Raw genomic sequence first — 21808 nt, forward strand, 5'->3', positions numbered from 1 at the left:
CACACTGCGATGGACCAAGAGGGAGAAGCTCCAACACCAACAACTTTGAATCTGACTGCAATTTACAGCTGCCCACACGGACCAGTCAAGTCTGTACCAGTCTGCTTTGCTACCAGTGGTACAAAGTGGTGGGACTAACTAACTCACCTCAAACCAACTAGTTACTGTAGGCCTCCCCAAACCCAGCTGTGACCTCATTTTGTGCTTAACCCTTTAAGACCGACCATAGAACCAAGTCCACCAGAGCTTATATTATATTTTTACATGCTGTGGAGCCATTTTTGGGAGCATTTCAAGTTGCTATACATCAATACAACCATTATAGCCCAGATTTTAATAATATGTCTGCATTAAGTGCATAGTAATTACAGAAATTGCAAAAAAGTGCAATAAACTACAAAAAAATTGAAAATCGTTTTTGTTTTTTTAACATATATTTCTAGTTAGAGAAATTTAAGAGGCTTATCCCTCAAAACTGTAAATACAAAAAAGTTGCACAAAATAGTTTCCCACCACAGGAAATTTATTTTGAGTGTCTTCATAGTTTTATTTTTGAAATACACCAATTTTTATACACTGCAGGAAAAACAAAAATAAATATTATAATGCAAATTTGCAAAAAAGCAGCATATGCATCAAAATAAACTATTTCCAGCAGTGCAATATGAGTCCTAAGCATCCCAGAAACCACACAGAAAGTCATAAAGTCAAACATAACTTTTAAAAACACCAGTATAGGCTCATGAGGCCCTGATGGTAAAAAAAACTACATTTCCGCGAAAATGACGTCACTTCCGGTTTCGGGCAGGTCATGGAGGACATGCGATAGTTCGTGCTGATGGACGTAGGAAGTGTTACAAACAGCTGATCGGATCGGCAAAGCGTGTTTCTGGAATATTATGTTTTTGTTGCTGCAAGTGCTTTTTATGCAGTTTTTGCAAAGTTATATGTGGAAGGAAACTGTGACCGAGGACAAGCTGATGGCATAAGATGTAAGTACAACTCCTCCGGTTTCATATGCAAAAAAAATTATTGCGCTAGCTCACGTGGTTGCAGAGCTACAAGGATTTAAAAATAGTTACGCAAAACAGAGCGTGCTGCTCTGACCGGCTTTAAAGGGTTAAAAGCTGCGTCTGTGCCAGAAAACCAAGACAAACAAAATAAGAAGGTTAAATGTCACAGTGATCCCAGCAGCTTGTTGACGGTTCATCTAAGCTAACGCTACCTTGCGAGCGCATATATGTATATATTTGAGCCTGTATGTATCGTCTGCATATATACAGACTGTGTGGATAAGAGCCCCCCCTCCCTCCCCCGAAAAAAACAGTCAAACCTATATGTCTGTGAAGGTTCTCAGTCATCCAGGTCATCGTAGTCAAAGGAGCTGCAAAGAAAAGCGTCTGGACTTCTTTAAGTTACTTGAAGACGTTTCACCTTCATCCGAGAAGCTTCTTCAGTTCTAAGGTCAAATGGTGGAGAGTCCCAGATTTAAACCTAGTGGGAGTTTCCCCCCACAGAGGGACAAAAGGACCCCCTGATGATCCTCTAATCGCCTGAGCCAAGGTGTAAAACTGGGTGTGGGTCCCAATCACTGGAGAGACCAAACAGCCACTTCACAAGCGCATGGCACAACACAGAAGAGCCACCTCCACAGGACAAGACTCAGCTGTCCATCTGCATCTAAAGGTCAAAGGTCACTCTTTGAGGATGCCAATGTTCACATTTTGGACAGAGAGGACAGATGGTTTGAAAGAGGAGTGAAAGAAGCATCTATGTCCACTGTGAGTGACCATCTTTGAACAGAGGGCGGGGCTTATGACACCAACTGTCTGACATCTATAATCCAGTTTTGAGTTCCCTCCCCAGACGCCTTAACGCCCACTCACACCCTGGGCCATCTGACCTCAGGAATTCACATGATAAGGTGGGGCCAGGTTTCACAATGAGCTCACCCGAAACTCTGGCTGATTGGGACCCACACCCAGTTCCACACCTTGGCTCAGGCGATTAGAGGATCATCAGGGGGTCCTTTTGTCCCTCTGTGGGGGGACACTCCCACTAGGTTTAAATCTGGGACTCCAGTCCAGACGCTTTTCTTTCCAAGCTCCTTTGACAGTCAAACCTATATAATCATGTCACCAATGAAAAAAATAAAGCGTCAAATTACCACGACATTCATCCCGCGGATGAGTGGATGCAGACTTCTGACCAAAGCAATCATCTCTTTATTTCTCAGCAAGTTTGGTAAAAATGATCCAGACAAATTTTACAAACGATGACGAAGAACCTGATTTAATCTAATCTACTTTCCCTAAACCTGAGTCCACCTGGTCTGACAATGAGTTTGTCCTGCACACATTGTGTGAGTGAAACTTTAAATGAATGAATTTGAACTTCCTTCAGTATTCGAATCCCGTTTGTGCCTTTGAAAGGAGACTCAAATGAGACTGCCGTCCTCCTGTGACAAACATCATTGATTAGACATGATTTACAAAGATAATTAAAGAAAACAGGATGCATCGCAATTCAATCTGCAGCCACGACGAAGACACGATGTCAAAGAGCTAAACTAAACAAGTTGAATGAAATAAATGTTTGTAACAATCAAAGCTATCGCATCATTTATTGACTTTACCTTGATATAATCCTCTGACTGACTGAATAATGTGACTGTTATTGAGAAACGCACTGATCTGTCTTCTTGTCAAGAGGCTGATGAAGAGACTGCAACCCTGTCATGTGTCTGTGTGAATCTGAGGGATCAGCAACACCTTGGAGTCCCTGATGGTTGCCTGGAAACTGGTCTGAGCCAAGAAGCTGTCTCACGGTCGCCGCGGGAGACAGCTTCCTTCACTCTTTGTTGGTTGTGATTTCACGAAAAACAAGATACTAACAACATTTAAATGAAACGGTCCTTATTCCAGGTTTACGTTGAGCTCGGCTGTGTTCATATTATGAACACAGTGATCCTGCTAATTACTTAAAGATAATCACAGGGCGTCTGATAGGCTTTATAAGTAATATCTGGGGACATGTAGATATAGATTTAAATGCTCGCTTGTTCAGAAAACACACATTACAGCATCAGGTTTCATTTCAAATAAAAAGAAGGTTTGAGACGCGATCGTGACAATAAGCTCGAGCCGGGCCGAGCTATCGAGAGATAAGGAAAAAGCATTAAGACGGAGCCAAATGGGGAGAATGACAAATGACAAACAGCTGGGACTCGTTTTCAATTAAGCAAAGGAGAAACAGGAGCTCAGCACAGACCTGCTATTACAGCCAAATCCTTCTGGGTGCTGCCGGCACGCTGCTCTTTGTCTTTATTTGCATTTACAGCCTGATCTGCAGAAACAAAGAGAAACATCATTTTCATACATACGACGTCAACTTCTCTTTACTGACGAGCTGTCGTCCTCCTGTAAAACCAGGCGTGCTGCAGTCCATGACATGATGATTACATTTGGTTCATGAGAGACAAACAGTCGATTTAAAATGATTTTAAACAGCAGCACAACCCTGGAAGTCCTAACTTACACAATCCAGTTAGCGAGCTTCTTACTGCGATCGTGTTCTGTTTGGTTTATAGCTCTTTGGCCTGTTGGACCGCTGTGACGTCAGCCGACGTTTCTGTAACACATCCAGTCCAGTGAGAACAGCTGTCTTTGTGTCTGGACTTCAGGCAAACGAGAAACTATTTTACATCTTCTTTAAAACTGATCGCTATGAAAGACGCACACAGGAACGAGGCTGACAGATCGCGCCGATGGTGCGATCTGTCAGCCTCGCTTCTGTCAGTCTGCCCCAGGGCAGCTGTGGCTACAACTGTAGCTGCCTCCACCAATGTGTGTGTGGATGGGTGGATGACTGGTTGTGTAAAGCACTATACAAATACAGGCCATTTACCATTTAGATCATTACTGCTGTGTGATTTTGGGCTGATCCACTACGTTTCCAGTGTTGCCAACTCCTCAGTAAGGAAAATCGCTATTGGCTGTCCTAAAAGTCGCGAGAAGTCGCTAAATGACGTCATCACCTAATTTGCATAATTGGTCATGCTAATGTAATTGTAACCTACGCTGCTGGAGAGAGAAATAACATCGTGGACGAGACATAAAGTGAGTAAAAAACGTCCTAAATGCATTTAGAATTTATTTAGAACTACAAATTAAATTTCTTTTAGCAATTATTGTTTTTTAATGTCACAATTCCAACCCTGCTCCTTTACCCGGGCCTGGACCGGCAAAAGTGACCCGAAATAGGCACTCTGGTGGAGTTACTGTGTGTTTATAAGTAGTTTTAAACCTTGTGATCCACAAAACAGCATAAGAGTAAAAGAGTAAAGGAAGAACTGACTGCGTTACAGCACCCGCTGCTTGTTGAGAGTAAAAGCGATATGCGCTTTCACGTCTTTTTTTAGCGACTTTGTTTAGAAAAAAAGTCGCTGGGGGTCTGAAAACTCGCTAAATATAGCGACAAAGTCGCTAAGTTGGCAACACTGTACGTTTAACAGATTTTGATTCTGAGCTCCAGACCGAGGACAATAGATGGTCCTTTTATTTTTATTCCATTTATGAAGAATTGCACAGCTGATGGTTTCATTAAAAAAAGTCATCCAAATTTCTCAAATCACTTTAGTTCAGTTGTATTTATATTAGAGATGGACCGATCCGATATTACGTATCGGTATCGGTCCGATACTGACCCAAATTACTGGATCGGATATCGGCGAGAAATAAAAAATGTAATCCGATCCATTAAATATCAAAAAAGCACCTCACAAAACTTGCTACGCGGCGTAACTCGGCTCATAACCGTAGCAGCAGTGTGCATCAGTGATAGAGCCGCTGTGTGTATTTGTAGCCTTGCTAGCAAACCAGCATTTCATCTATGAGGAAGTTTTCCCAGAGAGAAGTAAAGCAAGTGTGTAAGTTCATCTCTGAATGTTTGTAAAGCGTTCCCACGTTAAGCTTAACAACCGATATATGGAGCGACTGCCTCTCTCTCTCTCTCTCTCCTGCTGCTTCTTCAATTGTGAAACTAATGATCAGCTGATCGGCTTTTCTGTCGCGAGTCCGTCTCTCTTCTTAGTTTGTGGCCCACTTCTCACCAGAAAGAGGAAACCAGCGGCTGAACAACAGCAGCACGTTTAAGCTTGATAAGCTGTTGTTAGAATTTATTTAATATTACTTTCTACACCAGGATCTTTTTCTACGTAGCTGACGGCTGGTAACTGTGCAGGGGCGGATCTAGCAAAGTTTAGCCAGGGGGGCCGATAGGGCATGAACAGGGAAAAGGGGGCACAAAGACATACTTTTCTTTCTTATTCTCATTTAAAATGTCTAGTTTTTAATAAATAATTATCTGACTCTTACACCCAAAGTTTTAATCTGATGTAAAATGTATAGAAGTCCATTACTGTATATAGTAACTGTTAAGTCTAATATACCCTAGTAAGCTATAGTACTTTTTCCTTTGGGAAGATACCATATGTGCAGTCTGCAATTCTGTTGAAGAAAGATGTTGAATCTATTTAATTATTCTTGAAAAATAATTTCTTTCTGTGCATTTTTCCCCCTGCATCAAATTAAATTTGATTACATCGATTAAGAATCATGAGCTGGAGGGTGGGGGGTGGTTCCCTATTTTTTTTTTTGCTGGGAGTTTGCAACCCTATTAGTTAGGTTGCTTGATATTCCTGCTAAGTACTCTTTAAAATACCAGAATAGGGAGGATGGAGCAGGTTTATGTTTATTAGATTGATCAGTGTTGCTGAACTATGAAATATTTTGGACGCAGTGTATTTTTTACATACAGGTATAACAGAATAGCTTTAGTGTTGTTATTTATTTAAACTTGAGTATAAACTTATACAAAATGCAGCAAGATATTAAAAAAACCGTTTTATTGATTAAAAAACACTATATCGGATTCATATCGGTATCGGCAGATATCCAAATTTATGATATCGGTATCGGTATCGGACATAAAAAAGTGGTATCGTGCCATCTCTAATTTATATAGAAACAAACAACAACAGAGGAATGCTAGCAACAAGCCAGCTCGGTGTCGATATCATAACAGGAAAAAAGCCAATATGGAAACCAGTGCTGCTATACTGGTCTTAAAGATAACAAACCCTACAGAGAGCTCTGGCCTGTGGACATGAGATCAAATCCAATGCTAATGCTAACCACACTGTTATGGAAATATGATCACAAAGTGAAACAGAAACTCTTCAGTAGCTCAGTTTTGGTTTCATGTGACCACGATACTTTTATCCAAGCCTTCTCTGAACCATTCAGATGTTCACTGGCAAACTTACGCTGTGGCTTCTTGAGTGAGGGGGCTTTGTGGGGGCTAGTTCAGTTTTATTATATAGAAACCAATCACAGCAACGATTTCCTCAAAGAGCTTTAAAGACAGAAACAATCAGCTCGTGTGTTTGTCTAAATAAACAGATCATCAGTGTCATGGATGTGGAGGTTTTACCTTGCAGCGTATGCGACTCAGCTAGCGCGCCACAATTTGATTGGACCAGCGGGCCACGGACGGTGACCAATGAGCTCCCGCGATTGGTCAGCGCTACCTTCAGTGGTGCGACATGATTAAACTGGACTGAGGAGAGGCAGCCAATGAAACCTTTAGAAGCTCCTTGTGTCACTTCCTCATCAAAATTCTCCATCCCTGCAAAGACACAGCTGAGCAGTGAGAAATGCTTCTGGCTTCGTTCGGTCAAAGCTGAACGAGAACGGTTGATTACAGAGACTTACTGGTGACTTTGCCTAACGTCAGCGATCGTATGAGGATCAGCTCTGCGTCAGATGACAGCGTGTACTTCCTGTGGACGTCCTGGTCGATCTGGTTGGATAGAAAGAAATCAGATAACAAGATGATTACAAGAAATTCAAAGCAAGGTAACAGCAGCTGTGTTCACTGCAGCCTCACCTGAAACCAGCTCCCCCTACAGGTAGCTCTGAAGGGAGTTTGACCTGGTAGCTCTGTGCCTTCATGCTGACTCAGAATAATCGCTTAACATGGTGAAGTGCAATAAAAGTGTAGGATGAAAAGAAGCACGTGACGTGCACACCTTTCCTCTGTAGATGAAGATGCTGAATAGTTCAATCCTGCTGTCTCGTCATGTTAGTTACATTGTTTCACTCAAGTAGCTGCAGTGCTGCAAAAACGCATTTGCACACTTACATGTTCCTGATCATCAAATAACTTTGATCATCTAAGTAAATATTCATTAGGTGAAGAGAGAAATCCACACCTACAAGACTCAACCTGAGGTCCCAGCCAGGACCAGCACCATGACTTATGAATTCTGCTCTCTACCAGAAAATCCTGCAGGATAATTGGGATGGGAATGTTCCACGCAACATTAGTTCGATTCCTCGGGATTGTCCGTCTGGTTGCCCGTCGTGCCGTCTCACTGCTTGCACTTGAGCTACAATCAAGCAGGAAAGCGGTGGCGCAGCCTGCAGTGTGGACTTTTATTGCAGAAGAGAACGAGAGTGCAATGGTAAAGTGAGAACTGCCAACGCAACAAAGAAGGGAAATACCTGCAACGTACGCACAACACTTTATCTACCTCACATCAATCACCGATTTAGAATTAGCAGAAAGGCGCACTGAGAGGAAACCGAACCAGCCCCGGGCCACGGATCAGTCGTTTGGTACGGGGCCGTGAGGGTTCAGGCTCGGGTGAGAAACGATGGTTTTCAGGGTTTGTATCGTCAGGTTTCCCCGGGTCTTTTCCCGGGTGTTATGAATAAATCTTCTTGTTTTTTGGTACTGGTTTTATTTTGTTGTATTCATCGCGACACCATAAAAATATTGCTGGACATAAACCGCTGCCCTACACAACTCTGTTCCACTGAACGGGTTGTTTGTAGCAGCAGATACTGAACGTCTCTGCAGGAACTCTGTGTACGGTCTAAACGTGGCCACTGATCAATGATTATTGGGCTTTGATCAGTGGTTGCTGATCAATGGTCAGGACAATTTGCATATTGATGAAACAGCCCATGGTTCCCTCAGTGCTGCTGGTTTCAGTCACTGTACAAATGTCCTGTTTCCAAGGTTGGAAAGCTGCAGTCAGCTGAGACTGAGGGAGGGAAAGGCCACGCCCACGTGAGCAGAATCAACCTGGATGAGTGAGCATGCATCAAGGTGACCTGATGCTTCAATTGTTTTATTAGGTCTGGTTATTGATTGGTTCTCTTCACAGCTGAAGTTTTTATATATATATATATATATATAACAAAGATTCACTCAGGGCTCCTCAGTCAGTCTCTGGTCCATGTCTGTATGTGTCTGCTTGTACAGCACTATCATACAGAACTCAAGTCATATATTATATCCTCGGGCAGTTAATAAACACATCACATTCCTCTGGTAATCTAACCTCTGTTCAAAGACGCATCAGTTGCATTAATGATATTAACTGTTGGAGGTCTAGAAACCTTTTAGATATGATAGCTGATCATATATTTACCATCCCTGTCTCTTAAACACAGTGGAATCGATACAAATATATCAAAAGTTAGAAAATGTAATTTCAAACTGACCTACAAATGTGTTCGTGCCAAGCAGGTTACTCTGCTCAACTAAGACAACTTTTGTTGCTCATACAAGGAAATCTGACCACATCACCCAGATACTGAAGTCAGAGAGTTAACTTTAAAATCCATGAGGCCCCATTATGACCTGCAGTCAGACCTAGAGCTGTGTGACCAAAACCTCATATCCCGATATAAAACATCTATCGTCCAATAACGATATAAATCACAAACATGTAACATTTTCTGTAAAGTCTGTGAATCTCGGGCAGCTCGACTTGTGTGAAGTGTTTCCAGCTGGGCGTCATGTAGCTGGAGTCGAGTGTTTTAACCGATGCATGAAACGATACATTTTTAGACATAAGTTGTAACGGCGCCGTTTTCTTTGTGAGTATTTATTACACGGCGTGCTGCGGGGAAAAGCCTGTTCTAACCTTTGAGTCTAAACCTTAGACTTATTTTTTAGCACCTGGCGTCTTTTTTACTTCTCATCCGTAAATAATCTGCTCTTTCACGTGATTCAGTTTATTTTGAAAAGTCTCAACAGGATCTTGAGCTTTATTGTGAAAGGTTTATGTGGAACATAAACAAGCGGACACGCGATGCTGTTACCGTCGTTGTTGCTAACGACAACGCATAAAAACAGGCGCTTGTCCGTCCGTAGTGTGGTTATATTAAATATAAGAGAAAGAGAGAACTTTAAGAAATTAATAATAACTACAGTGACATCAAAACATGAAAAATATTGTCATAAACAGCTTATTTTGCGACACCACGAAACAAACGACAGCGTAAAATGAAACGATAGACGTTTTTATATCGTCATCTGATATATATGGTTATATCGAACAGCTCTAGTCAGAGCTCTCAGGTCATCAGCTGTTCCCAGGATTAGATCTAGGTGTGCTGACGGCCTGTTCCTGGACGAGCTGCCTGCTGACCTGTAAATGACATATATTCAAAAACATACTGAACCCTGTCTGTCCTCACAGGTCTACACTCAGTAACTCTGGATGTCTTTAACGTCTTTAAATCCCCTTAAGACAAAACTACATGTGTTTTTCTTCTATGTTATCTTCAACACTGCGTAATGAAATGTGCTGTATAAATAAAATGCAAAGAAACAGTGTTGAGTTCACATAAAGATGGTGGATGTTGCTGCTCTTTGAAGTCAGTTAGGTTTAGTCTCTTTCATTTTTGGGTCATGTTGTGTTTGATGGGTGGCAGGTCACCTGCTCTGGTTTAAGGCCTCCCCGGGTAAATTTAATGTGTATGATCAAAAAACTCTCCCAAACAATATTGTATTTCATTCCTCACACTTAGGAGTCAAACTGGGAGAAGAGTCAGTGCAGAGTTATGTGGGTCCAGTATGTTAGTTTTCTCTCTGGAGCTGTGATCAGATGACCTGCTGCAGGTCTGAGGTTTCCTGCCCTCTGTGCATTTAGTCAGGATACGCTGAATGTGGTGATACTGAAGAGCATCAGCAGCTTAAACGCTGCTTGATGATGCTGCTCTTGATGTAACCATAAAAATGAAATTGGGTGGTTGTTAAATTTACAAAATTCAAACTTGTAATGTGAACAAAATAATTTCATGTTTCTGTGGTGAACGTAATTAAATCCTGTAGCATCTGCATGAAATCCAGCAACTTAATTTGTTCTTGTTGAGATGACAGGATACAGTAAGAGTGGTTAGTTGCCTGGACTCACAAGATCACACAAGAGTTCAAACCACAGGAAAATCACTGAGGTTAGAAGACAAAGACAACCACACACACTACGTATATGCCTCAGCTATTTGGTTTTTAAAATTCTATATCAAGCCTTGTGATCATAGTTTCCCTATGTTTTTGAAGTCCAGATTGACAGCTCGGTGGCACAGAAGGTCTTGGGTTCAAATCTGCAATCTGGCCAAGTGTGCAGGGTTCTCTCTGGGTGCTCTGGTTTCCTGACACAGTAATTGGGGTTAAATTAATTGGTGTTTCTAAAATATCTGTGAACATGAGGGCAAATGGTTGTGTGTCTCTCTGTGATCTGGTGACCTGTCCAGTACTCTGACTCCCACCCTATCACTGGGTCCCAGCCTCACTGCAACCCTGGTAAAGATAAGAGGATGGATGGAGTGCAAGTTATTATAAATCCATTAACATTTTATGTTAACCAGACTCTAGACTTTGTTGAACACTCCAAAAAAATAACTCTTTAAATGAACTTAAAATAAATGGATTTCTATTATGAATAAGCAGGTTTTGTTGCACTAACGTCATTTGCATGGGTTGGATCAAATCAATTAAATTAAGTAAAACAGTTGATTCATCATTAATTAATCAAGTTAGTCCCACTCAAGCACATTAAGTTGGAATAACAGAACTGCATGATGCTAAAATAAAGCAATTTAATTACGTGGAAATTCTTTCCATGATTTTTTTATGTTCATTCAAAGAGTTAATTTTTTTCAAACCCAGATAATCTACAACAAATTCGGATAATGAGTCTACCTTTGCCTAGCAGACAGACTGTGATATGTGACTGAACAGGAAATGATTACAAAGCACACTTAGCCCTAGACTCACAGTGCTTACACACTGCAAGCACTTTACAAACATCACAGCCGCTGTCTAATCTCGTGATCTAACATGCGTGTCTTTGCAGTGCCCACACGGAGCCTGCACAGGGACAACATCCACACTCCACACCAAGCTTTAGAAGCAGGAACCTTTCTGTTTCTTCCAGTTCTGTGTCACGCCTGTGTTGCATGTGTGACAGATAAATACTGAATCTGTAAGCGTCCGTGAAGGCTTGACAGAGATAAGCATGGAGTAAAGTGAGGACTGTGCAGACAGTGGAGATCATCAGTTCCTGATCTGTATCTCAGTGTGAACAGAAGGAAGGCTGAGTGAGGACTCACCTGGTTATTCTGTGTGGTTCCACCCACAGGATACCCACTTTAATCACTGTGCTTTATTTGTACGCTCTGTGAGACAGCACGTCCTTATGCAGCACTTCCTGTACCGGTGTCACTGACCTGTACATAGAGGTTTTTGCCGACTCGGTGGATTCTGATTCGATGAAGACGTCCATCTGCCAGATTGCTCGGGGTGGGAGTGAAGACGTCCGGTTTCTTGCCTGTCTGCAGGTGATACCAGATCTGCACGCTCCCTGGAAAACAAAGCATAGACTGCTACAGAGCAACGCGACGCTTCATCTCGTGCTCAGTGTTCGATGAAAACTTGGAATCTACAGGTCTAAATCCAATCTTGTACATATAACATTACCAGGATTCAAATGTGTGTTCCCTGCATTCTAATGGGTGATAAGATAAGAGAGTACACCTGTCTGCTGCAAGAGGGGGGCTGCCTATTTATAAACACACCACTATATCCAAGCTTCTTCAGTTACTCTCGAGAGTCTGCAAATATTTATCTCATAGCTCTTTGCTCTGAAAACTGAGCGAGTCAATATGTGCTCAGCCCCCCCTCCCCGACACACACACACACACACACACACACACACACACACACTCGCTGCCAGATCAAAGAGTCAGAAAGCTATGCATTGTCAAGTGGAGCTAGGTCAATATTACAATTCCCAGTCTGTAAGTGAAGGGCTTTGTGTTGTGATTCATTTCAGATCCTGAGAGTGCTCCAACAGAGCAAGGTCACTGTGGATAAAGTGTCTCCCCTGCCCTTCACTGTTTACAGAGACCCATGCAATTTGGCTGCTCGGGTTTAACACACACGAGCGGATTAGGGCTCCGGCTAAAAACTGCACAGAGGTGTCACTCAATGTGGCACTCGCAGGTTTGGATGTAGCGTGGCTGTTAGCTTAAAGCTCTGAGGTCTTTGTTGTGTCTCAGGCTGAAAAATGGAGACTCTGAGGTGATAAGCTGTAACATATGCAGGGCCTTTTCCTCCAGGATCCAAGTCAAACAGTGGAGCTAAAATAGGCTAAAATATGAGCTAATATTTTCTAATGCTTAAGCTAACATCATGTGAATGTTATAGCTCACAGTAACATTAGTAGGTTAACAGTAACCATCCTAAATTTCAGTCTGTGTCCAAACAGTGTTTATTTCAGTCCCACAATTTATTTAATACGGAGCCCCACAGGGGACATGGGAGAAAAAAAATTAAGACGGACTTTTGCGAGATCTCGCAAAACTAACTCAGGATCTCGCAAAACTAACTCGGGATCTCGCAAAACTAACTCGGGATCTCGCAACTTTTGCGAGATCTTGCAAAACAAACTCAGGATCTTGCAAAACTAACTCGAGATCTCGCAAAACTAACTCGGGATCTCGCAACCTTTGCGAGATCTTGCAAAACAAACTCAGGATCTCGCAAAACTAACTCGGGATCTCGCAAAACTAACTCGGGATCTTGCAAAACTAACTCGGGATCTCGCAAAACTAACTCGGGATCTCGCAACTTTTGCGTGATCTTGCAAAACAAACTCGGGATCTTGCAAAACTAACTCGAGATCTCACAAAACTAACTCGGGATCTCGCAAAACTAACTCGGGATCTCGCAAAACTAACTCGGGATCTCGCAACTTTTGCGAGATCTTGCAAAACAAACTCAGGATCTTGTAAAACTAACTCGAGATCTCGCAAAACTAACTTGGGATCTCGCAACTTTTGCGAGATCTTGCAAAACAAACTCGGGATCTCGCAAAACAAACTCGGGATCTTGCAAAACAAACTCGGGATCTCGCAAAACTAACTCGGGATCTCGCAAAACTAACTCGGGATCTCGCAACTTTTGCGTGATCTTGCAAAACAAACTCGGGATCTCGCAAAACAAACTCGGGATCTCGCAAAACTAACTCGAGATCTCGCAAAACTAACTCGGGATCTCGCAAAACTAACTCGGGATCTCGCAAAACTAACTTGGGATCTCGCAACTTTTGCGAGATCTTGCAAAACAAACTCGGGATCTCGCAAAACTAACTCGAGATCTCGCAAAACTAACTCGGGATCTCGCAAAACTAACTCGGGATCTCGCAACTTTTGCGAGATCTCGCAAAACAAACTCGGGATCTCGCAAAACAAACTCGGGATCTCGCAAAACAAACTCGGGATCTCGCAAAACTAACTCGGGATCTCGCAAAACTAACTCGGGATCTCGCAAAACTAACTCGGGATCTCGCAACTTTTGCGAGATCTCGCAAAACAAACTCGGGATCTTGCAAAACAAACTCGGGATCTCGCAAAAGTTGAATTGCAACAATGGCGGCAGCTACTTAGTTGTAATAAAACTCTTTCTGGGTCACAAAATATACTTTTAAGATATTTTGAGGCGTGAATGTAGTTGTGTAAACGTCAGATACCTGCTCGGTTTACAAGACATCACATATTTGCAAAAGTGCTCTGACGTTTTCGGAGATCTGACACCCACTAGCTCGAAGCTAACGGGAGGTCGAGACCTACTACAGCCGGGAGGAACACCGCTTTCCCGGCACATCGTGCCTCGACCTCCCGGTCGGCTTCGAGCTGGCGGCCTCCGAAGAATGCGGCTAAAACTTTTGCGAGATCCCGAGTTTGTTTTGCGAGATCTCGCAAAAGTCCGTCTTAATTTTTTTTCTCCCATGTCCCCTGCGGGGCTCCGTAATTTAAAGTGAAGCCGTACGTGATAAATAGCACCGCTACAGGAGATGTCAGTGGACTGCAGGTTAGATGTTGGGAGATCCTTTGGGACGTCCAGATACAGATGGGCAAACTGGTGACATGGGAAGCCCCCAGCAGCCTGTAGGCCTGTTGCAGTGTAACTAGGGAAGGATTCAGGGTACCCTAATGCAACCCACACTATAAGTTTTATCTACACTCAAAGTTTAAGGCTTAATCTTAAAAGTAGAGAGGCTGTCTGTTTCCTGACTCCAAGCTGGGATTTCACAGAAGCGGGGAAAGCTGGAGACTCTGCCTCCCCTCTACTTTTAGATATCCCAGGAACCAGTCTGAGAGTTCGGTGCTCTGCTGGCTTTATGTGGCACTATGAGGTCTGTAATTTAAGATGGGCTGATTATTCAAGACGTTGTATGTGAGGAGAAACATTTCAAATTAAACTTATTAAGGAAACAGATACAGAAAGACTATGGACCTACCAGCCCTGCCATAAACACCCCGATTCTCCCAGTTATTTATTTCAATTCAAGTTGTGCAAGTCCAATGAACAGCTTGAAATGGTACAAAGGTGAGTGCCAGAAGTTCACAAAGGTAAGGTAAGCTGTAAGCAGTAATGGAGCTGCTGCTACAGGTACAGACGTCTCTGTCTGCATTAAAGCAGTGCTGCACACACTGTGGTACCCTCGTCAGCATCAGCTGAACAGGATTGTACTGCAGAAAGTAAAGACAGACCATCATATAACATTATATCATATCGTGTGGAATATGACGAGAATACATTTGGACGTGATGTGAAAATGTCACATAGAGCTGTCACCGCATGTGTTTACATTCCCTAATGCGAGACAGAGCTGCACGTCAGCCTCCGATAATCATTCCAACAACCTCATTTGCAAAATATTGTTCCTCCTGAAGGTGGAGAGAAGGCTCCAACACAGCTGAGCAGACTCATCAGGAGGAGATCCCAGCAGCTGCTGATGTGCCGCACAAACAAATGACTCCTCAGAGTGTTACTAGAGCGCTAGCTAGCTGCACTCGCTAGCTGCACTCGCTAGCTGCACTCCATATGACAGGAAGTGAAACGAGGGATGGAACAGTTACATATAATGGAAAAGCAGTTCTTTAAACAGCTGCTTCAAAAGTTGGACCCGAGATTCAACAAAGACACAACTTCCCACGTGAGCTTTATAATGTGACACGAACTCCAGGGCTGAGCGACTTCAGTTACTGTTAAACTAAAGTGTTCAGCAGTCACTTTGTACTTGTGTCACCGCTGTGTCACCACTGTTAAACTGTACTGAGTGTGTGACCAGTGACAGCAGCTAACTGGGAAATCTGGTTTCTGCATTTACTTAATGCTGCGGCCCACAGAGGCTTTTTCTGTCTTCACAGATATTGTTCCTGCATATTCTGCGTATATCGCCCACCCCTCGTGTGCTGTATGTGACCGCCTCTGCAGAGGAGCATCGGGCGATCCATCAGCTGGTTGGCCGGCGCCGACACCTGCTGATCTGCCGCGACTGCGTTTGACTTTGTGACCTGCATAAAGCAATTATGTGCTTGACTTTCTGTTCTCTCGCTCTGATCTTCCATCAAAAGCACCAAGTGTCAACGGCACGATCTCCACAGCATTCAACAAACAGACCTTCACACATGCAGTGAACTGTTGCTGTGCATTAAACTGAAGAGCCTGCAAATATGACTGAATCGTTCTACTTTGGGCAGATTCTATTTTTTACACAATCGCTCTCAGCCTCCGAGTGAACTTGGAACCAGTTCACCGTCAAGGGAGCAATCTGCTGTGTAATTATGCATTATATCATTTGGTAACCATGGTAACAGGGATGTAGGAGTTCTCCCTGATACCAGAAGGGGGTTAAAAGAAAGGAAAACAGGTGTTGTGTAACTAACACCCTCCCATGCTGCAGGTGGGCGTGCTTAACCCCAACACGACGTCCCAGTAACTGAGCTGCAGAGAGCATTGTTTCCACCTGTGGGATAAACCCTGTGTTTTCATACAAGTCTTCCTACCTGCTCGTGTTTAAACACAGGTGTGGTGAGCTGATGTCCTGCTCCATAAATCCATGCATTTCTCCAGATTCTTCATCTACCCATCCACCTTCAAATCTATAACACCCTGCTATCATGTCTACCACTGCGGCTGACACCGCCTCCTTCAAACACCCATCCTCCCCACGCGGCCGTCCTTCAGACTCCTGATTGACTCAAATTAAGTTTCACAGCAGATACAGGTTTCGGTTACGTGTGAGTGCGACGCATGAAACAAACACAAATGGAGAACATAATGCAGCGTAGAACAGGAAATCAAAGCGATGTGGATGCATAAGAACGGGCCTCGTGTACTAACAGTGCCTACACACACACAGCCGTGTGCAAATCACGGGAACATTCATGGAAAAATCTGGGAGTTATCCAGATTTTCCTACCTGTAAATGCAGATGTCCCTCTAACCATGGATACAACTAGACTTTAAAGACTTACTCCCACTACTAACAATCATTTTGTCTTATTTATGCTGCAACAATGTTCTGACTTCTTCCTTGGACGTCAAACGCTATCATTTAATTTTCCGTAGCCAGACTTCCTCCTTATTTTTGCCTGGATGGTGCAGATTTCTCTCTCACAACACTGTCACTACTTTCTTTACGTCACTTGGAGGGAAACATGTTTCCTTTCATAGAAGAAATCAGGGCCGTATGCACATAGTTGAATAATTCTGCTTTACCAATGTATTGGTGCAGGCTGGTGAGAAATAAAGTTACACAGGTTTCATAAATCTGATGGTACTATCTGATGATAGCAACTCATTTTTCCAAAACAAAATCCAGACTTTCCAGTATCTGAACTCTGTGTCGGACCTTTCCCCTCCTTTCTCCTCAGTGATGACACTTAAATCATCAGTAAAGGATTTCTGTGCTCAAATACAGGACGTGGGTTAGAAAGCTACAGACAAACAAGCATCCACCCATACATCTTAAATCTAACTTATGTTTGTGGGGAGCTGCAAACAGGGATGTGCACGCTGGTCAGCAATAAATCCCAGAGCCACACAAACATCCACGTTACACACAGTTTCATTTCATTTGTTAAACAATTGGTACTTAATGAGTAATTAGCATGTCTTTGGGCTGTGGGAGAAGCCAGCTCTGACTCCATGTTAACAACATTTAACAGGTTTACAGACGCGTACAAAAAGCTGCTTTGGCCTCTATGAACACTTCTCCCCTTCATGTAAGGCTGATTACTTTCTCTACTTAGCTGGTGCTTGCTTTGACTGACAGCTGTAGCTGCTAGCTGTCTGCTAGCAGCTACAGCTAGCAGACAGCAGTGTTGCCAACTCCTCGGTAAGGAAAATCGCTATTGGCTGTCCTAAAAGTCGCGAGAAGTCGCTAAATGACGTCATCACCTAATTTGCATAATTGGTCATGCTAATGTAATTGTAACCTACGCTGCTGGAGAGAGAAATAACATTGTGGACGAGACATAAAGTGAGCAAAAAACGTCCTAAATGCATTTAGAATTTATTTAGAACTACAAATTAAATTTCTTTTAGCAATTATTGTTTTTTAATGTCACAATTCCAACCCTGCTCCTTTACCCGGGCTTGGACCGGCAAAAGTGACCCGAAATAGGCACTCTGGTGGAGTTACTTTGGGTGTGTGTGTTTATAAGTAGTTTTAAACTTTGTGATCCACAAAACAGCATAAGAGTAAAAGAAGAACTGACTGCGTTACAGCATCCGCTGCTTGTTGAGAGTAAAAGCGATATGCGCTTCCACGTCTTTTTTTAGCGATTTTTTTTAGAAAAAAAAGCGACCCCCTAGCGACTTTTTTTAGAAAAAAAGTCGCCTTTTTTTAGACTTTTTTTTAGAAAAAAAGTCGCTAGGGGGTCTGAAAACTCGCTAAATATAGCGACAAAGTCGCTAAGTTGGCAACACTGGCAGACAGCTAGCTGTCTGCTAGCTGTAGCTGCTAGCTGTCTGCTAGCTGTCTGCTAGCTGTAGCTGCTAGCTGTCTGCTAGCTGTCTGCGAGGCTTCGCTGGACCTCACCACTGTGTTTATGCCATTTGAGCCTTTTGGAGCATTTTTAATGGAATTATCTGACATATAACACGACCTGCTATGAACTACAGGCCATCCAATAAGATGCAGTTTTTATGATATTCCAGCTGTAATCTGATTACTGTGCTACTTACCACTAATTAGCAGTTGTGTGTGTGTTGTGCCCGTACAGTTTATGGATTCACTTTTCTAACCAAAGCTTTTTGGTGGCAGCTGTAGAGTTTTCCTCTCAGGTGGCCCCCACACTGAGGTGGTCTGTGGCGCTGTTCCAGCCCCCCGAGGAATATTCTGCCCATATATACAAGCTGATTACTTAGCAGCCCGCCCTGCCATTCATATAGGTTCAGTATAGCAGTGATGGTGGATGCGTGGATGAAAGTGAGCACGCTTTGACAAACACAGCTAAAATGTACCAAATAAGTAAATGAATGTAATTTTGTTGCCACAGTTATTGTTGTTCATGCTGCTGCGCGAGAGCAACAGCACTGACAGGTTTGCACTGTTCAGCCTGCGAGGACCCAAAGCTGCCCACTAACACTCACTGCTACAGTACACAGATACATGCTGTACAGTATGAGACCCGTCGTTTTCTATTCAGTATTATTTCTTCTTCCCCACAGCTGATCACCTCCTCCTCCTCCTCCTATTTAACAGCTCAGGAGGAAATAAAGGAGGAGAAAGCCTCGCTGCCAAGCACAGTGGTGCCGTGTTTGCACACATTTCTAAAGAAAGTGTACAAACCTTCCACTCCAACAACTCCATCATTTTCCTGCCTCAAGCTGTGCTTTACTGTCCTCCTTGTTTCCCACACAGCGACCTGGTGGCAGCGCTCCATTCAGAGCTGGTTTCATCAATAAAAGGCCCAAAGCGCCTGCCCCAGCATGGCACATGGTGTTCTTCTCACTCCCATTAGTGACACTACACAACCCAGACTCTCAGGCTGATTCGAAGTGCGATGCTTCTCTGGGAGGCACGAGACAGAAGAGGCTGCACGTTTGCACAACAGGTCGTTTTCACCTCTCCTCTCTCCGTTACTACACTAATTAAACTCTGGCAAAGCAGCTGTTGTCTGAAATCAAGACATGAACCATGTGACAGTGGAAGTGTTGTCACCACATTCACAGTTATACAGAAACCCAGAGAAATTCACCACCTGGACTGTAAAACAAACATTTACTGAACTCTCTTGATGCTCTTAAGAGCCAAAGTGAACAAATATTTCCTCCCATACTGCTGTTGTTCTTCAGATACCAGGATGTAAATGTTATTCAGCATGGCTTCTTTGCCTACGACAAGCATGTTCATGCATTCAAAGAAGAACGTGATTACACAACGACAACAACATGTGTAATTCCTGCACGTACCATTTGTGGCCAGGATGACGGCGATGTACTGCTGGCTGAAGGTGCTGACAGTGAGCAGCATGGCCGGTCTCTGGGAGGTGACGAAGCTCAAGGCCACGTCCTCTCTGGCTCTGCTGTCCGTGGAGGAGGTGGAAGCCTGAGAGCTTCTGTTCTGCATCACTGAGAAAGGCTCCTGGAAGGTGTAGGTGACGGAGGACTCTCTGTCGAAGGACACGGACACCTCTGTGCAGACACGGGGGAAACAGAAGAGACGCTTTTAGGTGCTGATTCAACCTTTACAGAAAAATAACTCAATAAATAATCACGAGACAAAATCAGCCTTCAGATGTGGAGTGGTTTATTCAGTGTAACTGGATTTCGTTGCTTCAGCTCCAGCGTCCATCCAGCACAGCGAGGCTGCAGCAAAACTCATTCTAGTATTTCATGATATTCGTGCTGCTTTCACCACTCGGGGCAATTTATCAGACTTCACACGGCTCCCTCTGTGCCCACAAATATTTGCTTCTCCCACAAATGCAGCCTCGCTCCCGGAGACCTATAAACAACTTTGATGTGTAAAGCTGTTGCAGTTCTCACACTCGACCATACAACCGTAAAACACGCCTGCGAAGCACCGTGAGGAGGGTCAACGGCGTCCTTCCCCTGCTCGCTTTATTAAAGCTACACGGTGCAGACGTATAATAATAGTATAAAGGCTGCTCACAGCGACTCAGTGCTAGCAGGTAGCTAATAAGTACGTTTACATGATCATGTTTTCATTTATATGCAGTGTAACTGCATTTGCATTATTAATACTAAATGTTCACTGACAGTATGATTGGATTTTCATTCAGTATATTCTGTGTGGTCACTGGGCAACAGCTCATATCTGTGCACACCTACACTCGTCTGGCCCGTTCACCTCAGACCAGCTGCACGTGGTTTTATTCCTCACTATGTTTGTCTTCCATCACCGGAAGAACCATCTGGTTCCTCTGCACCGCTGTGCGGCTCATTACCTGTAGGAACTGTTTGCATTAACTTCATCAAAGCTTCACTGAACTTTTATTGTTGCAGGAAATTTGCAATTTGAGCAGGTTGCAAAAAGAAGACGATCACATTTGCAATTTTACAGTTTCCCAAATGCCTTCATGCTTAATGAAAACTGCCTACGTTTCAGTATCTATATATATACACACATATATAAGTAGGGATGTTTACCGGTATCCGGTGCCATGATGGCTCCGGTTCTGACATAAACGGTAGTAACCAGACCGAAAAGCAGCGCACATTTCGGTGCTTTTTTTCCTGAGCTGTGATACACTTTAGATTCTAGCCAATCATTTTACATTTCCAAGGATAGTAGGCGGGTCCAGGTATGTACGTTCATTTAGAGCAGAGCTACAGATTAAAAACGCCCAAGGTGAAGCGGTCAAAGTCTGAATCCAATGAAACACCTGGCGACGCATAGCGTTGTTTTAAAAGCCGAGAAATGCGCCGTATTTGATAGCTTGCTGCGAGACCTCACACCGAGCACATCTACTGCGGGTGTGGTGCCTGTTATCGACCCGGAGTTAGCAACATCCCCCAAAAACCCGAAGAGGAGAGTCCTGGCCCCTAGCCTGCCGAAATGATGAGGATGATGATGCAGCAGCAGCCGTTCTTCTCTGCGTGAGTAGCTTAATGTTGTTCTTGTGTAATTTACGTTGAGTAGGCTAACCACGTTATTACATTAATGCATGTAAGGTGAACTAGCAAACATCATCATAGCTACATGCGGCTGTCTTCTTGTTTGATGGCAGATACTCCCTTCACCCTGGACAAAAAGGCTAAAATGACCAAAGAAAAAGTGGAAAACAGTTAAACATGAGAGGTTTTTGGACAAAGTTTGTGTTTTTTCCATTGTTTAAGCTGCTTCCAGCCAAGAGTGACACCATATATGCCCCATAGCTGCAGAAAAGGCTAACATTGTTATCTTTTTACAAAAAAAACAGCTGAACATGAGAGTTTTTGGACAAAGTTTGTGTTCTCCATTCTTTAAACACTGGTTCGAGCACCGTTTAAGCACCGGCACCGTTTCAAAAGTACCGGTTTGGTACTGGCATCAGATAAAACCTAAACGATACCCATCCCTATATATAAATATATATATGTATATGTGTCTATTCATGACTGTGTTTGTCTGATACGCTGCAGCAAA

The 21808-nt window shown here is 43.3% G+C and overlaps 1 protein-coding gene across 4 annotated transcripts in view; it reads right to left on the reverse strand.

Moving 5' to 3' along the window:
• Positions 1-21808, reverse strand: part of cntnap5a (contactin associated protein family member 5a) — a 155266-nt gene that overhangs the window by 7079 nt on the left and 126379 nt on the right. For 2 of the 4 annotated variants that reach the window (XM_085136080.1, XM_085136081.1), the window contains 5 exons: positions 19630-19851; positions 11589-11722; positions 6774-6861; positions 6493-6687; positions 3271-3345 (listed from right to left, as the gene is read on the reverse strand). In XM_085136080.1, coding sequence (XP_084992206.1) covers positions 3271-3345; positions 6493-6687; positions 6774-6861; positions 11589-11722; positions 19630-19851 — 714 coding nt within the window. Of the gene's footprint in view, positions 1-44; positions 3346-6492; positions 6688-6773; positions 6862-8889; positions 9471-9505; positions 11723-19629; positions 19852-21808 lie in introns of those variants that run through there. The other 2 variants (XR_014869904.1, XR_014869905.1) reach the window with 2 other exon arrangements.

This window comes from Neolamprologus multifasciatus, chromosome 16 (genome assembly GCF_963576455.1).
Source record: "Neolamprologus multifasciatus chromosome 16, fNeoMul1.2, whole genome shotgun sequence".
Taxonomy (NCBI): Eukaryota; Metazoa; Chordata; class Actinopteri; order Cichliformes; family Cichlidae; genus Neolamprologus; species Neolamprologus multifasciatus.